Here is a 23933-nt window from a genome sequence, read left to right on the forward strand (position 1 = left end):
TGTTTTTTTTAGTTATCCTACATCCAGCTTCTTCCATGGTCCCTGATCTCCATTTTGGGAGAATCTTTTATTGTTTGTGCTCTTGCTAGGGGTCTTGCTCTCCTTGGACGTGGTGGAGGACTGTCCCAGTGCAGCCAGATGAGGTATAAGGGGACATGTGACTTAAGCTCAACCACATGGCTTTTTTCCACATGACTTGTAAGCTAGTGATATTATGACATTAGTTTTCATTGGCAGATATATTCCTAAGAATAGCCACAGTGGCCTAAGAATCAGATGTCCTGGATTCTCTGACCTTTGCCAAGTGTATTAGTTTCCTATTGCTGCTGTAACAAATTACTGCAAACTTGGTGGCTTAAAGAAAATTAATTTTCTTACAGTTCCAGAGGTCAGAAATCCAAAATCCATTTTACTGGGCCAAAATCAAGGTGTCAGCAGGGCTGTGCTCCCACCAGAGGGTTTAGGAGAGAATTCATTCCTTTGTCTTTCTAAGCTTCTAGAGCTGTATTTCCTGTGATCTTTGACTGGTGGGTCCTTCTTCCATCTATCAAAGCCAGCAGCATAGCATCTTGCTTCACTCACCATATTGCCCTCTTTCTAGTCAAGTCTTCCTGTGCCTCCCTCCTATAAGGGCACTTGTGATTGCTTTTAGGACCTACTTAGATAATCCAGAATAATTTCCCCATCTCAAAATCCTTAATCACATCTGCAAAACCTCTTTTTGCCATATTAGGTAACATTCACAGGTTCCAGGGATTAGGACCTGGGTATCTTTAGGAAGCATTATTCAGCCAACTACACGAAGATTCCTGCTTTTCTGTTTTCCCAGCCTGGTCTTCCAATATACCTTCAGTTCTGTGAGATCCTGATATCTTCTCAATATATATATATATTTTTTTGGTTTGTTTGCTTAAGAAGGCTAAAATTAGTTTCTGTCGTTTTCAACCAGGAACCTACGTGGTAAATCAGCGCTGTGTGAAGAACTTTACAAGCAACCTCTTTTAAACAACATCAACCCTCTTAGGGAGGCACTGTCCCCATTTTACAGATAAGAAAACTATAGCTCAGAGAGACAGTTGCATAAGGCCACACAGCTAGTGTGAGTGATGGAACTGGTATTAAAACCAGCCAGTATGACTGGAGAGCATGGGCTCAACTACTTTCTCAGAATCCTAGTTCAAGTCTCTCTTGATTGTGGACCTTTTTTCAAGGATAGGCAAGATTTCATCTGGGCCCTGAAGTCTGGATCGTATTATTGAGGCAGGAGAGATATGGCATAAGAAGGGCATTCCAGGCAAGAGCTAGGCTGGAGAGTAAAAGGTAAATCCAAGAGATGCAGTAGAGGAAAGATATGATGGACTTTGGTGCCTCACTGGAGATAAAATAGTAAAAGAGATGAAGGCGTCAACCTCCCAGGGAACAGTTTTAAGTGAACACAGCAACTCATTTCTGTTGACTACCCAAGGAAATGATATCCTGAGTCAACTCTGGGTTGGAATCCAACTTGAATTAGGGGCCTTCCTGCCTCCTCTGGGTCTCCTCATAACATGGGCTGGATAAATACCTAACACCTTTTGCTACTGTTAATCAGTCTTTTTGCACAGATATCAACCACTTGGCTTTCAAATGCTAATGAGGTTCTCCCTGGGGATTTATATGGTCCGAGACAAAACAGGTGATTTCTGGAGCTCAGGAGGGAATTCTAGGCCTGATGCTAACAGTCCTGGGCTTGTGTCTCTTCTCAGAAGAAAACTTGAATGTTCATTTAGGGCCGGGGCAACCACTGAGAGGGAGGCTCTTTACCTGGTCATTTCTGGTCACCACTGAAGTAGAGTTGCCAGATTTAGCGAATTAAAATATGAGCTGCCTAGTTAAGTTTGAATTTCAGATAAGCAACTAATCATTTTTAGTGTAATATTTGTACAATGCTTCCGGGCACCTTCAGCCATGGTAGTGTATAGTGAAATACATGTGTGCAAAGAGACTGTTAGATCTGAATCGACAAGGAGGTTATGGCAGAACCCCAAGGTCAGAAGGAATACAGCGTTGAAGAATTCTTTGAGTGACGACTTGGGAAGAGACCTCTGGTTATAATTGCCCAGAGCATCACTCCCATCGTCTGCTGTGCCGTGCCACTGTGTGATGGTCAGGCCACGCCCTCAGAATCGTATCGGCCTCCATTCTCTTCTTACCTGCTGACATGACACCTACAAGCAAAAACGATAGAGGCAGGGCTGAGCCCTGACATCCATCAGGAAACGCTTTTTGAACGTTCATAGCGTATAGAACACAGTCTCTGTGCTGGTGCTGGTCAGAAGTTTGTTTACTGTCTGACTGTCCTCTGCTTGGGGGATAAAGTAGTAATTAAGCCCCCCTCTGTGTCCAGAGCTCTCCACCAGGCTCTGTGCTCATGGTGACAAAAGGAATGGAGAACACAGCCTTCACTCCTGAAGAGCACATGCGTATGCCTCTTGGGACGGCGGAGAGCTTAGCTTTTATTAACTCAGAACTGAACTCCTCCTCAGTGGCCTCGCTCTGACCTTGTGGTGCACGTGTCCCTTCCTGTGTGTATGTGTAGATACTGTGGCGGTCACCACCTGGGGTGTGAGGAGCCTCCTACCCTGCTGGTCCTGAGAATGATTGCTGTCAAGTCTGTAGGAGGTAGCAGTTTGTGGCCTTGGAATGAAGGAAGCCAAGTTCCCTGGCTTGTTTGACGACCACACTCTGCAACCTTGGTATTTTTAGCAACTCGCTGGACTAAGGAAGAGTGGAGCTGCCTGGGACCGAGAAGACGCTGCCCGGCATCATGGCAGAGAGGGAAACGATGGGTTTTGATCTCACAGGAGAACTAACTTTAATGCCTGTTCCTGCCATTTATTAGAAATTTAATTTTGTTCTGAGCTTCAGTTGCCTCCCCTATGAAGTGGAGTCGATAGTAATATCAGGATATTTTGGAGGATTTAATGAGATAACATATTGGAAAATGCTAGCAGATAGTAAGCTCTGTATTTGTCCACTGCAGTGTTTCCCATTCTCATAGCACTTTGTCAACACCTCTGTTCTGACACTCTTCACGGTGAATTATAATCATTTCATTTCCGTGTCTGTCTCCTTCCACTAGACTGAGGGCCAGGGCCTTTTCCTCTGGTTCACTTTCCCAGAGCCTCTCGCGCAGGCCTGCTCAGGACAAGGCTCGGGGTTGTGCTGAGCTGGGTACTCTTCAGTACTTGGGTTTTGCTAGGAGGCAAGTCTTTGCACTTTGAGTCTTCCTCTTTCCTCCCTCCCTCTCTAACTCTCCCACTGAGTGCTGGGCAGATCTTGCCCTGTGGGATCTGTTTGAGAGCAGGAGTCTTAGCGGTACATCAGAAGATCCTCATTAGACCCTACAATGCTCGAGGCCAGATTTCCAGTGCACTCCTGTATGCTCACACAGGCGTGTGTTTGGGTAGCAAATCAGCCGTGCTATCCTAATCTTTTCATTGATAAGTTCTAGGGTCTCTGCTTCAACACGTTTATTACTTTCATCAGTGCAGTTTTGAGCATTTATTGAGCACCTTTTACTTGCCAGACCCTGGGCTAGGTGTGGGGCCTGTCGAGATGAGGAAGACAGTGTCTCCAGGTGAGATGCTCTGGATCTCAGAGGGTAGACAGATGAGAACACAGAGACTTCCTTTGGGACGTGGTAAGGGCAGTGATGGCGGTGGGCACAGAATTTTATGGGAGCTCATAATAAGGCCCTTTTCCTCTAAGGATCCCATTGCTCCTGTTTCTGACAGGTGGACTGGGGAGCCAAATTGTGATTCCTGCCCTCAAAGATGATTTGAATACTAGCAGGCAGCCAGTGGCCAATGTGCAGCAGCCAGAGGTTCAGTTGACAGCCCTCCTGCACTGGATGAAAGAGAAGAAAATTCTGAGAGCCAGGGAAGCACAGGGCCACAGGCGCACAGCCCTGCCTGATGTGTGATGGGGCTTTGGAGGACTGGGGAGATGTTGGTTCAGCTGAGGGTAAAAACGGCCTGGACACATCTCATGGCTGGCCACACGAGGCCCCTGCACCATATTTTTGCTTCTCTCTTTGATGTTAACTTTACTTTTCTTCTCTTTCCCATGTCATCATCCCTGTTTCTCTGACATTTGCTTCTCCACCAGCTTTCATTTCTTCTTATTTCCCTTATTGCTTTCATCTCCACATTTCCTTTGCTCACTGCCCATCCTCTCATTCTCCTTTCCCTCTACTGCTTTTTTTTTTCTCTCTACACCTGTGCCTTCTTGCCCTTTAATGTCGTCCTTGGCCTCCTACCTCCATGTTCCGAAATGTACCTTGTTCATCTCTGGGCTGGGGAGGAGATTTTCATTTTCAACGGCCCTTCTTATGATATGAAAGAGCATCTCACGTGTATCTGGGTATCCTAGGAAACAGAACTCTGGTTTCTGAACGGGGCAGATTCTCTCCACTGTGTTTGTAAGACAGCAAACCAGAGGGAAAGCAGCCTCCACGCGTGCCCCTCTGAAGACTGAGAGTACAGTGCTCCTTCCCCTGTTAGCAGAATCAGGGGAGCAGTGACACCATTTTCTTGGGGTTCTGCTTCTCTATCACTGTACCTATCCTTGAAGCTTCTCTTTCTCTCTCTCTTTTTTCCTTTGTTTTTTTTCTATTTCTGTCCTGTTTTTCACTCCTATTTTCCATGTTTCTCCTTGTTCTCTCTTCTCTTCAGTTTTTTCCTACTTACTAGAAATTACATCCCTCCCCTCCCTAATGTTACTCTTTGGCCTTGGAAGATAGAGTCAAAAGCAGTGTCTCCTAAATTCCCTCCTTTTAAGATGAGAGGATGGAAGTTTGGGTTGGGAGAGACAAAGAAAACCTAGCTCCTGAGATGCTTTATGAGACTAAACATTCTTTCTGGTTCTGATTTTGAAATTGGATCAATATAGAATTATAGAAGCTTAAAGTTGAAAGAAATCTCTATTGGTCATTTAAATAACCTTCAACCCAATGTTGGAACCCTCTTACCTTCGTAAAGGAGAGTTCTTCTGTCTGTCCTCGAATACTTCAAATGTCGGGAAGTCACTACCACATAAAGCAGCCCACTTGGCTGTTGGCCAGCACTGCTTGTATCAAAGTTACTGCTCATGATTATAACCTGGATCTGCGTAATTTGTCTCTGTTGATCCCATAGCTGCTTTCTAGAGATAATAGAGCATAAACCTTTCATTCACGTATTAAAGGGACTTCAAGGTATCTTGAATGTCCAATGTCAGAGAAACAGGGTTGATGACATGGGAAAGAGAAGAAAAGTAAAGCTAACGTCAAAGAGAGAAGCAAAAATACGGTGCAGGGGCCTCGCGTGGCCAGCCATGAGATGTGTCCACGTCCTTTTTACCCTCAGCTGAACCAACCTCTCCCCAGTCCTCCAAAGCCCCTTAAAATAATTAAATGAAATAAATCATTCTTGCCACCCTTTGACCATATAGAAAACTCAGTTTTCTGAATGAGTCATTCCCCAATAATTCCACATAGCTGAAATTGTCCTGGAAGTTGTAAGGAAGAAAAAGCACTACCCTACAGAAAGAAGACTAAAATTAGACAAAGTTGTAAAGGTAATATTATTAACATTTGTGTTAGATATAATGTGTGTTTTGCACGTTATAGTTTACAGAACACTCATAACATTCAATACCATGTCGTTTTATTTTTGTAACTAGGCCATGGTACTCCCCCAGTTTGTAGATGAGGGTAGTGTGGCTCATAGAGGTTGACTGGCCTCAAGGCACCCAGTTCACAAGTGCATGAGTCAGGACTGAAACCCAGTTCTTCTGACTCTTAGTCTTCTGCTGTACCTGTCATAAGTACTTAAGTGTCTTTGTTTCTCCAAAGTACCTGCAGTGTCATGGGATTATATGAAATAAATTGTCTCCTCAAGACAAGGTACTTGGTGTACACAATCTAATAGGATTGTTATGGATTTTTGTTGTGTGTGTTTGTGTTCCTGGATATGGCTTTGGAAGTAGAAAAGTAGAAACAAAGAAACCAAATCCAGGTCACACAGTGAGCTGGGGGCAATTACGAAAATACTGCATGGGGACCAGTGACGTTATTCCCTAAGTATAAGCATCAGAGTGATTGATTTTGTTTGGTAAAAATTCTAAGCGTCAAGGTAAAGAAGAGTGAGTTACTCCTTTACTGCAGTTAATCCAGAGAAATTTCCTGAAGGCAATAGGAGACAGGGGAATCTAAGAAAATTTTAAAATAAAATATGTGAGGCCCTTGGTAGGTTGGAAAGAGGGGAAGGAAATTGGCAAGGGGCAGAGAGGAGGGTAGGGGACACAGTTTCGGGGCAGGAATGAGACAGATGCTGGGGACCTTGTGTTTTACTAATGATTTGGAGCTAGGATTCCAATGTGATGATCAGTTTTCCTCCTTTTCGAAGTGAAACCCAGATGCGGCTAAATTTAATTCCACTCGGAATCACTGGTGATTCACCCAAGCTCAGGTGCGCCCACACGCAGCTGGCATCAGCTCTGTGTGCTTTCCAGGCTGATGATTCTTCTTTAACCCAGCTTCCCCCATGGAACAGGGGGAGAAAGGCAGACTGTGGTAACCTTGACCTTCTGTGTCTCCATCTGCAGCATCCTGGCCACTGCGGGAACCCACTTCAACACACATGTGGACCTGAGGACGCTCCGGGCTGTGCGTGTCCTAAGGCCCCTGAAGCTCGTGTCAGGGATACCTAGTGAGCACCTTTCTTCTTTCTCCTCTGCTGATAGCTTTACTGATGTGTCCTCAACCAGATCCAGGGTCGAAGAGAATTAGGGATAAACAAGAAATAATTTCTCCTGAGAGGAAGCCCCTGCAGTAATAAATAGAGGACCTGCAGCAATCTGGCATCACCTTCCACTTTAAAATTTAGCAGATTTTTTTCATATTTAAAAGATAATGAAAGATCTTTGTAAAAAATTTGGAAAGTAAAGGAAACAATACAAAATGAAAATGAAGAGCACCCATTATCCTATCACTCAGAAATAACTTTTGTTAACATTTTAGCATATTTTTTCATTCATTTTTTCCTGTGCATTTTAATGTGATTGGGATTATGCTATATTTTTGGTATTGGATCCCATCATAAGCATTTGATTTTCCTGACATTAAAAATTCTTCAGAAATATGATTTTTAAATCTGTATTATAGTCTGTCTTATACGGTCCCTGACTTGGGTCGTCATTTCTACACTGCTATTCATTTAGGTTATTTCCAGTTTTCTTTTTCTAACTAGAAATAGTGCTGCAACAAACATCTTTTTACTTAAATATTATTCAAATCTCTGATTATTTTCTTAGGCTAGACTCCTAGAAGGACAATTTCTGGGTCAAAGGATATGGTGTTTCATGAACAGTGGTTGTACTAATCCTGCTTCCCCAACAGTGGGTGGGAGAGCTGGGTCTGAGATAGAGTTGTGGGGAAGATGAACTTTGTCCTTGTTCTTACAGATTTATAGCCTAGCAGGGCTGGGCCTAATTCCCTTTAGGAAAGAAGCGTATTCTAATAAGTTTCATCTATAAGAGGAATCCAGAAGACAGCATGGGTGCAATGAATAAGGGAAGGGTGATAGGCATGTAAATGATCAGGGAATGGTGAAGAAGAGGTAGGGATTGATCCCTAGGGGAGGGGGTGATTGCAGTCTTTGGCTTGACTTATCCTGGTTATCCCTTTGTGAATTGCTTTATCATCTCAGGATCAATGGTTCTTTTCCCTCAAAGACTTGCCCCTCTTCTCCCAGGAAGAAGTCAGCCTGCCGTATCAGGTGGTGCTAAGCGAGGGTTCCATTTATCATTCTCTGTCTTTCCTTCTAGGCTTGCAGATTGTGTTGAAGTCCATCATGAAGGCCATGGTGCCTCTTCTGCAGATTGGTCTTCTGCTCTTCTTTGCCATCCTGATGTTTGCTATCATTGGCTTGGAGTTCTACAGTGGGAAGTTGCACCGAGCTTGCTTCATGAACAATTCAGGTAGGGTCACTATTTTCTCACTTCTGCTTCTTCCTTCCTCCTCTGGTCATTGGGGTAATTTCAGGGCATTTGGAGGCTGGTTGGAAAAGTATGTCCTATCCCAACCCTAGAATTAGAATCGGAGACTTCCTAGTCAGCAGCTTTATGAGGCACAACCAGCCTAAAGATACCCATTGTGCATTGATATCGCAAAGCGAATAACCTCTTAGGTTTATAGTTTATTTCAATAGAAGGTCTCAGCTGCCCCATCCCTTGGTAGGAGGCTATCAGAATGCATGTCAAAAACCTTCTGCCTGAAGAATTACCCTTTGTATATGGCCTCTTTGGCCCACAGCCAGAGAGACCAGGAGTCCAGAGTCAGATCTGGGGCCCTCCAGATCTTGCGGACATTTTCCGTCCATGCTCGAGCTCATGACCTTCCCCCTCTCTGCTGTGACCCACACATAGTGTGGAAGAACTGAGGGAGTTCTGAGCATGACTTGGCAGGGGTGCTTGGGAGATTAGTAGGGTACACAGATCTGGCATTCTTGTCTCCCTGTATCTTCTTTGTTCTTTTCAAGTTCAGTAGAGTGCTTTAGGAGGAAAGGGAGCAGGGGAGAGGTTGAAGGAGCCCAATTAGGTACCATGTTTTTATGAAAAGAATCTTCAAAGGACACCTTGCACGTTGGATTTTTATTTTTTATTTTTGTCTTATTTAAGATGAGGAATTTAGGCCATAAAAACAAGGAGTTAAGATCCACGGAAAGGACTGTAGTTTATAATTGTTCCCAAGGAACCCAGAAAGAACTAAGGGTCTATCCTGGAGTCTAAAGTTAGAAAATCTGTAAGATTCTGCTTTCAGCTCAGACCTTTCTGGGTGACCCAGTGCTGTAAATTCCCGTGGGACTCAGGAGAAGGTAGAAGATGTGACCTGAGGAAAGAGCGGGGGTGGGGGGCATGTGGAGGAGGCTTCATTTTCACAGGAGGTTGGGAAACATTGGGTTGAACACATGGTATGTGAGCTGTGAGGTGTAGAGATGCCAGAGAAGGGTAGGAGCCAGAGACAAAGAAGGACAAACCTTTCTGTGGGAAATAGAATTGCATGCTTGTGGCCTCCTGGGATCATTTCCAGCTCATGCTAAGCATCATGTGGTTTATCCCCCACCCTCCAAATGTGTCTGCAGGTATTCTAGAAGGATTTGACCCCCCTCACCCATGTGGTGTGCAGGGCTGCCCAGCTGGTTATGAATGCCGGGACTGGATCGGCCCCAATGATGGGATCACCCAGTTTGATAACATCCTTTTTGCTGTGCTGACTGTCTTCCAGTGTATCACCATGGAAGGGTGGACCACCGTGCTGTACAATGTGAGTAGAGCTGGCGAGGGGCCGGAGCAGGAGGGAAGGATCATGGAATGGGGCTTCTGGCATGGTTTGGGCTGGTTAGTCTGAGAAAAGGGAGGGCTGGGGATGTGTGTGTGTGTGTGTGTGTGTGTGTGTGTGTGTGTGTGTGTGTGTGTGTGTGTGTAGACTCAACCATGGTTGCCCTCCCACGGGCTACCTTTACCTTTCTTTCTAACCTGATTCCGTCTGTATAAATAATGGCTGGAACACGGGGTGGTATACAAAAAAACCCCTTTAGAAGGACTTCTGGACATGATCTATACTTAGTAGTTTATTGGCCTCTGTTTTTTGGCCTCTTGCTAAGTACACAGCTTCTTAATATAGTTAGGAAATTACATGCCATATTTGATGGGTGAACTGCTAGTTAGATCAACTCAGCTGTTGTGTTCTGCTACTGGTTCGACATGGTGGTGGGATTCAGTGAGGGGCACCAAGAAGTATAGATTTGTTGGTTGCTGTCTTCAAAGAGCTTACCCCTGGTCTGGGAAGGTATTCCAGTAGTTCCCACCCCTGGCCGCACATTAGAATCAGCTGGGAGGGAGCTTTAAAAATTTACACCACCTGGGCTCTACTCCAGACAAGTTAAGTTGGAATAGCTAGGGGTAAAGACCTGTCATTGATTTTTTTTTTAAAGCTTCCTAGCTGATTCTAATATGTAGCTACCCTCAAGAACCATTGCATTACATGCACATAAATAACACGCTTAATTGTAAGACTCACTAGGGATGCTTGTTGAAAATTCTGATTCACAGGCCCTTGGAGATTTTGATTTCATGTGGCTTTGAATAGTTGGTGAGCTGAGCTACATTTTTTACACGTGCCCCTGGTGATTCATGTGATCAGGCATGTTGGGAAAGTTCTGAGTTGGTGTACAAGACAAGGCTATCTAACTGTCTGTGTGGGACGTTAGGGTGACCACTGAAGTGTCTTCCACCTCCCAGAGTCTGATCTCAACAAGTTATGAAAGGCATGGTGCAGAGTCTAAGTTCTAAAATGAAAGGGTGGGGAGGTGTGTGCTTTGATGCATAGGAGGCCTAGGGGGGCAAAGCAATTTGGGCAAATTGTCTTTGTAAACAGGTGCTCATAAAGGTCTGTACCCTCCTATGCATACAGCCAGCCCACCCCAAGGCAGATCCCTTTGGAGCAATCATCCATCTTACTTGCCCTCCCACAGTCTACCTTTACCTTTCCTTCTAACCTGATTCCGTCTGTATAAGTAATGGGTGGAACATGGGGTGGCTTACAAAAAGCCCCCTTTAGAAGGACTTCTGGACATAATCTATACGGGAAGGACAGGAAATGCTGTCTCAGGAGAGACTCAACCAGATTGCCATGGAGGAAGAGCCAGGGTCTGCATAAAGCCCTTACAAGTAGGTACCTAGTAAATGTCCATCACTGACCTGGACCCATTCCCAAGCTCCCAGGCAGGTAGAGCTTTGCAGAAAAGAGCCACAGGCTATTATGCCGAAGCTCTACAGGGCAGTGAAGAAGTCCCAAGGACCAGCATATGCCCAGAAAGCCCAGGGGTTATATGTGACCTAGAAAACTCTTGAGGACACTTTGGGATTCTCACCAGTTGTGGGGTGGCAGGAAGGAGGGAAGGGAGGCAAGGTTGATGAGTCCAGTCGCTCCTCATTTGAGATGTGAAGGTTGTCTTGAAGCCGTGTCACTCAGATTAACCAAGCGCCTCTGGAAATGACAGCACTGACCCCACAGCGGCTGGTGTCATTTGTGGGGCTTTGGGAGGGATGTATTTCAATTATATGTGTAGACTCACCTAAGTGATGTGATAAATGCACTGAAAGCCTGAAGGGAGAAGTGTTGCATTTGAAGATAAAGGCGAGATCTGTTGGTCCTCCGGAGCCAAGGCTCAGAAGGTACTGAGATAAACAGGAATCACTCATCACTTACATTAGTTCCTTTGTTCATTCATTCATCCATTCTTTCAACATATATTAGTGAGCATCTGTGATGTGTCAAGCAGTGTGCTAGGCACTGGGGAAACAGAGGGAGAAAAAAAGCGCCATGATCCCTGCTCTCCTGGTGCTCTCTTCAAATTCCAGTCTCTCTCAGGTTATCTATCCAACATAGGTATGGAGGTCACACAGAGACAGTGAACTTGCTCTCCTCTCTAGGTGTGCTCTACTGAGGAAGCAGGGAGAAGAGGTCAAGCTGCAGATCCTCTGAAACCTTTGATTGCATGGGCTCCCAGGGCCACAGACTCACAGTACCTCTGACAATGACATCAGTCATTGAACTTCAGTTTACTGAAGGCTTCCTGCTACCCCTGTGGCTGGATCCAGGCTCGAGGGAACTCATTGAGCTGTTGGGCTGGTTTCTGAAAAGTGGCTGGTTTCCAAAACGTGGCTGCTTATGGGGCAGAATGAACTCATGCCCACTTTGAAATGACATCACTTTCCAAAGCGTTGGATCTAGGGGGAGGGCATGGAGCCAGGAGTCCACAGGCAGAGGTGATGGTCGTAGTTAGATGGATAACTACCCCTTGATTCAGGAGAAGTTGGATGAAAAAGGCATCCAATTTTCAGCCAGTGGAACAAGGACAAAGTCTGGCTTCTTAGGAAGAGAAGGAGCCATCAAAGTCTGGGCTTCCTTTGAGCAGGAAACTGGGGTGTAAAGCATGGCTCAGGCAGAGCTCTCTTGCAGGAGCTGGATGCACATCCTGGAGTTAGGGTTTTCTGCTACTGGAGGAAGGTTCAGAGCCGTGGACTCTTCAGTCTGGTGGGCGTAGGGCTTGCAATAGATGGTGGGGTCACATCATACAAGCTTTTGTTAAAGAAACCAAAATTCAACTGAGTGCATTTCAAAGATGTTATTGACTTTATTCAACCATTCATGAATTGGGCAGCATCCCATCTAGCAGCTGGAAAGGAGCTCTGAGGAGCTGTACAAAAAATGAAAGACTTTTATAGGCAGAAGGGCGCTGGACCAGGAAGTTAGTAAAAAGTGGATTAGTTGTGGCAAGGTCACTTTCCTTTGGGGCGTGGCAGGGTTTTATCAGGAAGATGCTGGTGCAGATGACTCACCTGATCGCTAGTGCTGAACAGGTGATTCCTGATTGACTGGTTTAAGAGCCCATTTGTGGGAGAGGCTGACACTGAAATGAAGTTTTGGATTGGTGACATGGGGCTTAGCATAAGTGACTCTGTTTTGGACCTGTTCTCTTGTTTTAAACACTTTTAATTTACCCAAATTCAACCATTTAGCTTGGAAAGGAAAGAGGATCCAGGATGGGGGAAAATAACAATTTAAATAGTACAGACTGGGCTTCCCTAGTGGCTCAGTGGTTAAGAATCCGCCTGCCAATGCAGGGGACATGGGTTCGAGCTCTGGTCTAGGAAGATCCTACGTGCTGCGGAGCAACTAAGCCCGTGTGCCACAACTACTGAGCCTGCGCTCTAGAGCCCGTGAGCCACAACTACTGACCCTGTGTGCCACAACTACTGAGCCCACGTGCTGCAACTACTGAAGCCCACGCACATAGAGCTCATGCTCCACAACAAGAGAAGCCACTGCAATGAGAAGCCTGCTCACCTCAACGAAGAGTAGCCCCCGCTCACCGCAACTAGAGCAAGCCTGCATGCAGCAACGAAGACCCAACACAGCCAAAAATAAATAAATTAAAAAAAAAATTTTTTTAAATAGTACAGACTAATTCACCTACCACCCCTCTCCCGCTTATGCCCATTGAAAGTATGAGATTAGAGATGCTTAGTATCTTGGTTGAAAACGTGCAGATTCTGAAAGCCCATGTCAATGATACCTGAGTATTTATTTTTCTTCTCTTAGTTTTAACTTAAGATTTTGTAATGACAAAACTTTACATATATATTAGAACTGGTTACACACCACTGAATTAACTATGAACAGCTAGTCACCTGAGTACTCTAAATAGATGCATGTATATATGTATGTTTCTACATAGAGAAAAATTACCCACTGCGCCTTTTATTATTACCACTGCTAATAAGACGCAGATATAACTGTGTTGATTTCCCTTTCTACCTCTATTCCTGGAAGGCCCAATTCACCCAGCCGCTGTATTTCTTCACAAAGACCACAAAGAAAAGGGAGTCCCTATTTCCCTGTCCAATGCCTCTTCTACTCAGTGGTTACAACAAATACGTAAGATTTATTGGCGCCAGTTATAACCAAACCATTAGGAGAACCTTCAGGTTTACGCTGTACGCAGAAGCTCTCTCAAACATGTGGACTCAGTTTGACCTTTTTCTATGTAACTTAAATGCTTCCCTGGTGTTTGCATCCCTTTTCTGCTGCACAGACCCTTCCTAAATGCCTCCTGTGACCTTGTATGGCTCTGCCATTGATTACCGTTGACTTCATTTGCATGTAGCTTTTCTCATGAGCATGCATGATTGTAAGGGTGGGGGAGAGTTCCCATCGTCAGGGCAACCTGGAGTCCTGCGTGCTGTGCTCAATTTAGTCTCTCCCAGAATTTCAACTCGGCTTGGTCACACTCCAACTGTATTCTTGGCTTCCCTCCCTCTTGTGGTAGAAAGATGCAAAGCAGTCTACGGTTCTGCTGGCTGCTTCTTCCTGTTTTGACTGTCTCTCCAAAGGTCTCCTCCATTTGCAGACTCTTCCCTCTTCTTAACTAGTTTAATTCCTTTCATTGCTCCTAACCTGGATAGGTGTTGCTTCTCCAGGACAGCACCTTCTCCCTCAGTGCTGTTCACTCCGCAGATGTTACCGTGGCTCCGTTATTGACTTCTAACCTTCTCCACCTGGGTGAGATGTGGCTCTCAGATCTGGCTTTCTCCCGATTCTGGTCTGAGCATTTCCCTGTTGTCATTCTGGTTTTATGTTCTCTGCTGTTTGTGGTACCAGGAATATAATATACAGATTGCAGGGGTTCCCAATCGCTGTCTGCAGTTCCTCCAATCTGTGCTCTTCAAGTCCAGTATTTTTGATCTGTATTTCTACATTTCATCTGTATTTTTCGTCAAGCTATTTCTCTTCTCACCTGGTGCTGATAACTCATGCAGATGCGGACATTTCTTGGAGGCGTGCTGTTCTTTGGCTTTGCAGGTACGCCAGCTGTATCTGTTATGACTGCCTCGGTGCTCTGGGCTGCTGTGGGGAATATTTTTATACTCTTTCCTGGCTTTTGGCAAGAAGAGGCAACCTGTGGTCTGATGCTTTCTGAGAGTCTTCCTCACTCTCAGAAGTCCTTTGGTCTGTGACAGTGCCTATGGCGCTCCTTTAAGTTGCCTTCTCCCAGCTACACATAGTTAATATTTGCTAAATGGTTAACAGAGAATTCACTTTTTGCCTCGTTGCTGTTTTGCTTATGTATGTTGAAAGAATAATGCCATATCCGAGGGTTGGTGGAAAACTGCCATCTCCAGCTTCCTGAAGTTTCTCTGATTTTATAGTATCTGCAGAGAACGTGTTCGGTGCTGAGTTCCATGCGACTAGGGAATGTTGTCTACTCATCTCTGCTTTAGTTTTCATCACCACCTCCTCCACATGCTCTGGGAACAGAACATACTCAGAGCTCATTTGACAGATAGGGGCCAGGAACCTACCATCATCTTATGGTGTCGGAGTGATAAGGTGTACCAGCTGACCTAGGATAAGGTGTCTAGTTGGTAAAATTTGTAGACCCCTGTAACCGATCAGTCATGCTCTTGAATAGGCGGTTTTTTCCCCCACATCCCTGTCTGCACGAGCCTGTTCCTGTGTCCTTGCAGTTGTCTGGGTCTCTGTAATACAGATGACACCTGGAATCTGATACCAGTGTCTGTTCACCTGTGACTTGTCTAATACACAAAGGGATTGATAAGTGGATACCGGAAGTTAGTCTGCCCCTTTCCCATGAAGGCTGAGAGGTGAAGTAGATGGGGAGGAAGATAAAGAATTGAGTTTGGGGCTTCCCTGGTGGCGCAGTGGTTGAGAATCTGCCTGCTAATGCAGGGGACACGGGTTCGAGCCCTGGCCTGGGAAGATCCCACATGCCGCAGAGCGGCTGGGCCCGTGAGCCACAACTGCTGAGCCTGCGCGTCTGGAGCCTGTGCTCCGCAACGAGAGAGGCCCGCGCATCGCGATGAAGAGTGGCCCCCGCTTGCCACAACTGGAGAAAGCCCTCGCACAGAAACGATGACCCAACACAGCCAAAATCAATCAATCAATCAATCAATCAAAACATATGCATCTGATTCAAGATCCTCATTAAAAAATAAAAAAAAAAAAAAAATAGTTACTAAAAAAAAAAAAAAAAAAAAAAAGAATTGAGTTTGGACATGAATGAAAAATTTGCGATGCTTATTTGATATGGTGGTATAAGGGGAGAGAGTTGGGTAAATGAATTCAGGGTAGAAGCCTAGGCTGGAGATAATAAATTTGGGAGTTTTCTGTGTGTAGAATGGTATTTAAAGTCCAAAGACTGGATAAACCATCAAAGAAGGGAATATCTAACTATAGAGAAGAGGTTCCAGAGCTAAGTTCCAGTGTTAAGATGTGGGTGAGTTAAGGAGTTAGCAAGAAGACTGAGAAGCAGCAGTAGGGGGGCATGGTGTCCTGTAGGCCAAGGGAAGAGAGTGCTTCAGGAAGGAGGAAGTAGCAGTGATCACCTGAGTCAAATGCTGCCTGGAGATGGGTCAAGGGAGATAAGTCTAAGAATTAATCATCAGAGGCCAGGAGGGGAAAGTGGGAGGGGCGAAAACCCGATTGGAGAAGGTTTAAGAGAGGTTTGGAGACAGCCATACAGACCGTTGTGTTGAGTTTTGTTGAAAGAGAAGCAGAGAGTGGGGCAGGTAGAAGAAATACCATTTGCTTTTTGGTGAGAATGAGTCATTCAAGGTAAAAATCACTGCTGCTGGAGAGAGAGGACAGTTGGTGGAGCAGACTTCTAAAGCAGGTGAGAGGGGGTGGGCTCCTAGCCCATCAGAGCACAGGTGGAGGGCCAGGCTTGGAGCCCAGCTTCATGGTTCATCTGTAGTCCTAGGAGGGAGGCTGCAGAGGCTGGGATGGGGGTAGACATGGTGATGGAAGCATGTAGAAATTCCCCTATTGCTTCTATTGTCTCGATGAAATAGAAAGTCAGGTCATCAGCAGAAGGTGGGAGGAGGGAAATGCTGGAAGTTTGAGGAAAGGTGGGAATAGTTTTCCAGGCGAGCGAGGGACTAAGTGCAGTGGGGATCTGCTCGCCGGGCAGCATTCAGGACCCACTCGGGGTTAATGGTGCTGGGGTGAAAGTGAGACCAGTGAATGTGTTGTGTTTTCCTGTGGTCACATTTGGCCCCTGAGGTTCAGGCAAGGAAGTAGGTGGAGAGTTGGCTTTCACCAGAGTAGTTCTAACTGGGGAGCACAATAAAATGAGAATCAAGAGAGGTGGAATTTGAGCTGGGTAGGGAAGAAAGAGGTGGGGAGGTGGGCGGAGACTGTGAAAAGGGAGTAAATGGATTATAGGCCTTTTTTCAAATGTTACTCTGGAATCTCCTGGACAAATTCAGTCTGTGGAATGAGTTTGAGAAACCTGTCTCATTGCATAGAAGAAGTAGGAAGTGAGCTTTAAAACCAGCTGTTCTGATTTCTAATTTGGCGCTTGAACTGCCCCCAGTAGAGGGAGAGTGAGTGAGTGAGGGGTGTGTGTCCCCGAGAGCAGAGTAAGCTGTGACAGAAGGTGTGGCACACCTGGGCCCTCCCAGACGTCACTCCTGGGCACCTCGAGCTGCGTCAGCCCAATTCAGAGCACTGACTGGGGAAACTTTGGGGGACTGAAACCTACCAGGCCCGCCCACCTTCCTCACTAGCATTGTACTCTGTAATCCCGTTTTCCTCCTCTGAGTGTCTCTTTTTAAAAACACATTGAGGTGGATGGACCTAGAGTCTGTCATACAGAGTGAAGTAAGTCAGAAAGAGAAAAACAAATACCGTATGCTTCCACATATGTGGAATCTAAAAAAAAAAAAAAAAATGGTTCTGAAGAACCTGGGAGCAGGACAGGAATAAAGACGCAGACGTAGAGAATGGACTTGAGGACACGGGAAGGGGGAAGGGTAAGCTGGGACAAAGTGAGAGAGTGTCATGGACATATATACACTACCAAATGTAAAATCGATAGCTAGTGGGAAGCAACTGCATAGCACAGGGAGATCAGCTCAGTGCTTTGTGACCACCTAGAGGGGTGGGATAGGGAGGGTGGGAGGGAGGGAGATGCAAGAGGGAAGAGATATGGGAACATGTGTATATGTATAACTGATTCACTTTGTTATACAGCAGAAACTAACACACCATTGTAAAGCAATTATACTCCAATAAAGATATCGGCTTTTCAGGTGGAAAAATAAAAACATTTATGTTTGTAGCTTCTGCTGCTGCCTTTGGCAGCCTGTTCTCCATGTGAATCACTAGTCCTCCCCCTAAACCCTGCAATGCCTTTCTCCTGCTCCCTGCCCGCTGGGCCGGAGCCCGGGGTCCACGTTTTCCAGTCCCTGGCTCCCTCCGTGGGATTAAAAAAAAAACTGTGGTTTGCTTTCTTTCTCCTTCCCATCCATAGCTGCTTCTACCCTGAAATTATGCCTACTCTTTCATATCCATTTTGATTTCTTAGTAACTTGTCAAACCAGAGATGTCATCGTGTTTAGGGTTGATTCCAAATATGCAAAGTTTGCCTCCTGATCAGGTGCCTGAATTTCACACCACGCACGCACCAGGCCAGTCTCCAGATCTTTCGTCTGGGCAGAACCATTAAGCTGGCTCAGGGCTCTTTGCCTTTCTTTTAGCCCACTCTAATACACAGTTTAATGTCTGATCCATGGCCAGAGGCCTCAGGTGCCTGGTGTGTCATGCAGCCTTAGGCTATGATCTCTCTGTTCTGAGGCAACCCCAGGCCTTAGGACTAAGGGGCAGAAATTAACTGGGGGTGGTGTGTTGGTGACTCAATGGCTGTTTCAGGTGCTTTCCACTGGCTCACTCTGGAGGCCAAATCCTTACGGAATCCCAGCCAGACGGGATGGCAGAATGCCAGCCTCTGACACTAGGCAGCCAAAAGGTCTCTATTCATCTTTCCCTCAATTTATCATTCACTAGAAAAATATTTGTTGAGGACTTTCTTTCAGTGCCCCTCAGAGTGTGGGCCGTCTTAGAATTGCCTGGGGGCAATTAATGTAATTTCAGATTCCTGGACTCTGCCTGGGTCTGGCAGCTACAGAGCTAGGAAGAAGGAATCTGTATTTTTAACAAGCTCCCTTGTGATGCTGAGGCCGCAGTGAAGTGTGACAGTGACAGTTCCGTGTGGCTGTAATGACTGGGCCTGGGGAGGGTGAAGTGGGAGCATACTAAAGAGAAAGCCTTCAGAAAGCCCGTCTCCCCCACTACATGGGTTTCTACGAGGTCCTACTTTAATCAATATTTGTCTAATATAAAGTGATTGACGTACAGTGAGCTCTCAGGAAAGAGGACCAGGACCAGTGGCATTTCCATCCTCCTGAGGGCACTTTGCTGGCTACCTCCCTCCCATGCCTGCAGGGTCTCTTCTCCCTCTCCCATCCCGACACCTCTGCCCTTTGCCCTGGATCAGGGACTTGTCAGCTGAGATCCATAGGTGCACTTTGGTGGCTTTACAAAATTGTCTCAAAAAAAATTTTTTTTAACATCTTTATTGGAGTATAATTGCTTTACAATGGTGTGCTAGTTTCTGCTTTATAACAAAGTGAATCAGCCATACATATACATATATCCCCATATCCCCTCCCTCTTGCATCTCCCTCCCACCCTCCCTATCCCACCCCTCTAGGTGGTCACAAAGCACTGAGCTGATCTCCCTGTGCTATGCGGCTGCTTCCCACTAGCTATCGATTTTACATTTGGTAGTGTATGTATGTCCGTGCCACTCTCTCACTTCGTCCCAACTTACCCTTCCCCCTCCCAGTTTCCTCAAGTCCATTCTCTACATCTGCGTTGTTTTTAAAATATATCTTTTTTTTGACTTTTTGTATAATTGAAGTGTAGTTGATTTACAATGTTTCAGATGTACAGCAAAGTGATTCAGTTATATATATATATGTATTCTTTTTCAGATTCTTTTCCATTAAAGCTTATTAGAAGATATTGAATATAGTTCCCTGTGCTATCCAGTAGGTCCTTATTGTTTATCTGTTTTCTGTGTGGTAGTGTGTATCTCTTAATTCCAAATTCCTAATTTATCCTTACCCCGCCCTTTTCCCTTTGGTAACTGTAAGTTTGTTTTCTATGTCTGTGAGTCTATTTCTGTTTTGTAAATAAGTTCATTTGTATCATTTTTCTTTTTTGATTCCACATGTAAGTGATATCATATATTTGTCTTTCTCTGTCTGACTTACTTCACTTAGTATGATAATCTCTAGCTCCATCCATGTTGCTGCAGATGGCATTATTTCATTCTTTTCTTTGGCTGAGTAATACTCCATTTTGTATATATATACATATGCACCACATCTTCTTTATCCATTCATCTGTTGATGGACACTTAGGTTGCTTCCATGTCTTGACTATTAAATAGTGCTGCTGTGAACACTGGGGTTCATGTATCTTTTCGAATTAGAGTTTTTGTCTTTTCTGGATATATGCCCTGGAGTGGAATTGCTGGATCATATGGTAACTTTATTTTTAGTTTTTTGAGGAACCTCCATACTGTTCTCCATAGTGGCTGTAGCAGTTTGCATTCCCACCAACAGTGTAGGAGGGTTCCCTTTTCTCCACACCCTCTCCAGCGTTTATTATTTGTAGACTTTTTGATGATGGCCATTCTGATTGGTGTGAGGTGGTACCTCACTGTAGGTTTGATTTGCATTTCTCTAATTATTATCGATGTTGAGCATCTTTTCACGCGCCTGTTGGCCATCTGTATGTCTTTTTTGAAAGAATGTCTATTTAGGTCTTCCACCCATTTTTTGACTGGGTTGTCTATAAGCTGTTTGTGTGTTTTGGAAATTAATCCCTTGTCAGTTGCATCATTTACAAATATTTTCTCCCATTCTGTGGTTTGTCTTTTCATTTTGTTTATAGTTAAAATATATATTTTAACTGTCACACTTCCTTGAATACAAGATACATACCATTGATTATAAGATCTACTAAAAAGTTAATAATGGCATTTCGGGGGGGAACCCCTACTACATTCTGTATGTTACATATTCATATATTCTTAGTTCTAAAACCTTTGTCTGCAAAGAAAGGTGTATCTTAGAATTGAGGAAGTAGAAAATGATGGAAAAAAAAAACGAATTTAAAAAGCCACATGTAATCAATGTGTTCGAGACCAAATTTTCATACTTGGAGTCTGCTCATGATCACCCTGGCTTATTTGTGCAGACCTTGGAGTAAAGCTCCCTTTGCCATCTCTGCGTTCGTTTGAACTTTGTGTAAATGTGCTATGAGAAGGCTGGTAGTTCTGTGTTAGTCTTTTTAAAAAATTCAGGCCTGAGCTTGTTTGCTCACAGACAGTGATATAAGTGAGCACACTATTACTTTTCTGTATGATTCAGGATTTTCTCAGTACTATGAAACTAAAACAAAATACAGAAACAAACTGGATGTCAGAGCTGATTCAAGACTGCAGCAGTCATCCTACCCCCAGCCTCAGTGCTCATCTTCCCCAAAACCACCTTATGTTTTGAGTGATTGATTCTACATTACATACATGTTTTGTATTATAAATGCATATATATATTTGTTAAATAGCAAAAATACATTTATGCCAAAGGTGTTCCTCCCTGTAAGTTTTCTGCATTGATGTTCTGATGATCTTGTTTGAAACAGTGATTTCTGTTACTAGACGTGGTATAACAGTGGTTAGGAATCCTGGTCCCACCCTTACTACCTGTGGGACCTGGACAACTTAACCTCTGTGCCTTATTGTCCTTATCTGTGATGTGAGGATAATTTTGGTACCCCCCTCACAGAGTTGTAGTAAGAATTAAATGAGATATCTTGGATAAAGCCCTTGACATGTGCCTAGCACGTAGGAAACACTAATGGTGTTAAATAATTATTTAGAACATTTTGTGAAAACCACTCATATAGGGGAGACAAGCAGAACATCTTCTTCCACTGCCCACTCGCTGTCCAGATCTTCTCCTCTCCGACGGGTCCTTTCCTATCTCTCAGCCTAGCCACTTAGTACCTTTCCTGTGCATCTTTGCCAATCTTACATTCATGTGTTTTGAATTAGTTTTTCCTCCAAAACATTGGCCACCTCCTCCACAGAGCCTTCTCCGACTATCCCTGAAAACTCAAAGGAAAAGAGATCTTTCCTCTAAGCCCTCTCCCCAGGACCTAAACGTCAGTAGCATTCATCTGGTGCTTTTCCCAGATTCCCCTATCAGGAGTTGTCTTCTAGGTGCCTCTGTCCCTTTTCCCTTTGAAAACACCATTCTGTCTTCTGGCATCAACCACAGTTTCCCAGACATGATTATGTATTCAGTAAATATCCATCAATAGGCTAATTTCACAGAGAGGCTCTGTGAACCCACCCAGGGTGCCCTGCCTTCCAGGCCGTCCGGCTGTCAGCATATGCAGCATAGGGTCTAGGTTCAGATGAAGGAGCTGCTGTCGGGAAGGACACCGCTAATGCTGGACAGTGGGCTGTCCCCACCGTCACTGCAGTCTGCTTTCCCTGCTGTGCTCCAGCTCAGCGCCATGCTCCCTTCTCCTGTGACAGGTAGAGGCACACACAAAAAAACCCAACTAGTGAAAAGTAGGGGGACTGTAATTTATTGGAATGTTTACACAGGGTTTGTGTGTAATTACTAGTTAATTTCTGTGACACAGTTGGCCTTCCTGGCTTGGAACCTGGCTCTGAAATGCTCTTAAAGAGACCCAGACCTAAGAGATGACAATCTGAGACATGGTTAGGGTTTGGGAACAGAACAAAGAGAAAGTATGCCCTGTTTTCTGTGATGAAACGTGACCAGGAACAGCCCCAAATTGAAGACTCCCTACACACACACACACACACACACACACACACTCTGTTTCTGGGATCACTTTCTGTGGCTGAATCCTCCTTTCACAAGTTCCATTTTTTACCTCTGTGAACATCAGCTTAGGATTTGATACTTACACTGAGGATAGGGGGACAGCCACTGGACCCCCTTCTGCCATGAGCCCTGTGATCCCAGGCAAAACACTTATGTCTCTTTGTGTCAGATGAATAAACAAACGTGCGTTAGTCTTCTCATTAGTCATACGCGGGTAATCCCACCAGCTGTTCCTAACCTCAAGAGTCTTGTAGCAATTACATGAGATAAAACATATGAAAGTGCTTTGAAAAAGACCCTCATTCTTTGCTTTATGAGTGCTTTCTTTTTTTTTTTATTTTTTAACATCTTTATTGGAGTATAATTGCTTTACAATGGTGTGTTAGTTTCTGCTGTATAACAAAGTGAATCAGCTATACATATACATATATCCCCATATCTCCTCCCTCTTGCCTCTCCCTCCTTTTTGCTTATAAGAGCTGTGTACTTATAAACTCGATTTTGCTAAGTGAGCTTTTTTTTTGTTGTTTTTCGTTTTGCTTATTCAAATAGAGTATCTGATTGCTGCTGGGGGCATGTAAGGCAAATTCTCCCATCATGTTTCCTTTTCCTTAGCTTCCATTTGCTCTATGTATTGGGAGCTCTCATGGCCTGTGCTTTTGCTTTGAAGTGTAGTATTATTTATATTATGCCCATGTTGAAAAACATACCTGTAGTTGATGCTAAAATGGCTTCTGAACACATTTTAAGTATTCATACCAGTTCTTACTAACTTGAATTACCTCTGGATAACTGGCGAAATGCTGACGTTACAGCTGCTCTTAAATTCTAACACACTTCAGGACTTTCTACACTTTGTGTTAGGGCAGACTTGACATTTGTCTCCAGCAGTGTTCCTGAATGGGCCGGGACTGAGCCCTTGGTGAAGTTTTTAGCAGTCTGGCATAATGAGGAAATAATAGCAATACAGTTTTTTTGGGAAGCTAAATTTGTTGAACTTGAAGTTGAATTTTCAAAGTTAATATCTTTTCTTGGCAGAAGAAAAAGTTAACAACCGTATGGCAAGCCCATATTCTTTTGTATTTGTTTTGTGAAAATTCTCTGATCTGTGGAAGTTGAAAAAAAAAACTATGGTTATATAGATTTTATCTATATAATAGATTAATCTATTAATATAATTACATTGATGTAAATAATTTACTTGTGAATGCACAGTATTGCTATTAGCAGCTTGGCATGTGAGTTTTTTGTTTGTTTGTTTGTTTGTTTTTCCCCATTCTGGTGACAGTGAGCTTTTTACATTAATTTTTTTTTTTTTCCCACACACACACACTGTATTTTATTTTTACAAGAGATAAATAGACTGACACCAAGCATTGTACATGGATGACCACAACAAAAGCAACAATGATTGCAATTACCAAACATGAAACACACTTATACTATGTCATAATATTGACATTCAGTCCAGTAATCCTCCACTGTAACAGCTCCTTTACTTTGCAGTGAAAATTGATTTGTATATTCTTTTCCTCTGAGTCCTTGTGGGA

At 44.3% G+C, this 23933-nt stretch overlaps 1 protein-coding gene across 1 annotated transcript in view; it reads left to right on the forward strand.

Moving 5' to 3' along the window:
- Positions 1-23933, forward strand: part of CACNA1E (calcium voltage-gated channel subunit alpha1 E) — a 376346-nt gene that overhangs the window by 149601 nt on the left and 202812 nt on the right. The window contains exons 5-7 of the mRNA XM_028168021.2: positions 6628-6731; positions 7849-8001; positions 9165-9346. Of these exons, the coding sequence (XP_028023822.2) occupies positions 6628-6731; positions 7849-8001; positions 9165-9346 (439 nt within the window). The remainder of the gene's footprint in view (positions 1-6627; positions 6732-7848; positions 8002-9164; positions 9347-23933) is intronic.

Source organism: Balaenoptera acutorostrata, chromosome 1 (assembly GCF_949987535.1).
Source record: "Balaenoptera acutorostrata chromosome 1, mBalAcu1.1, whole genome shotgun sequence".
Lineage (NCBI taxonomy): Eukaryota > Metazoa > Chordata > Mammalia > Artiodactyla > Balaenopteridae > Balaenoptera > Balaenoptera acutorostrata.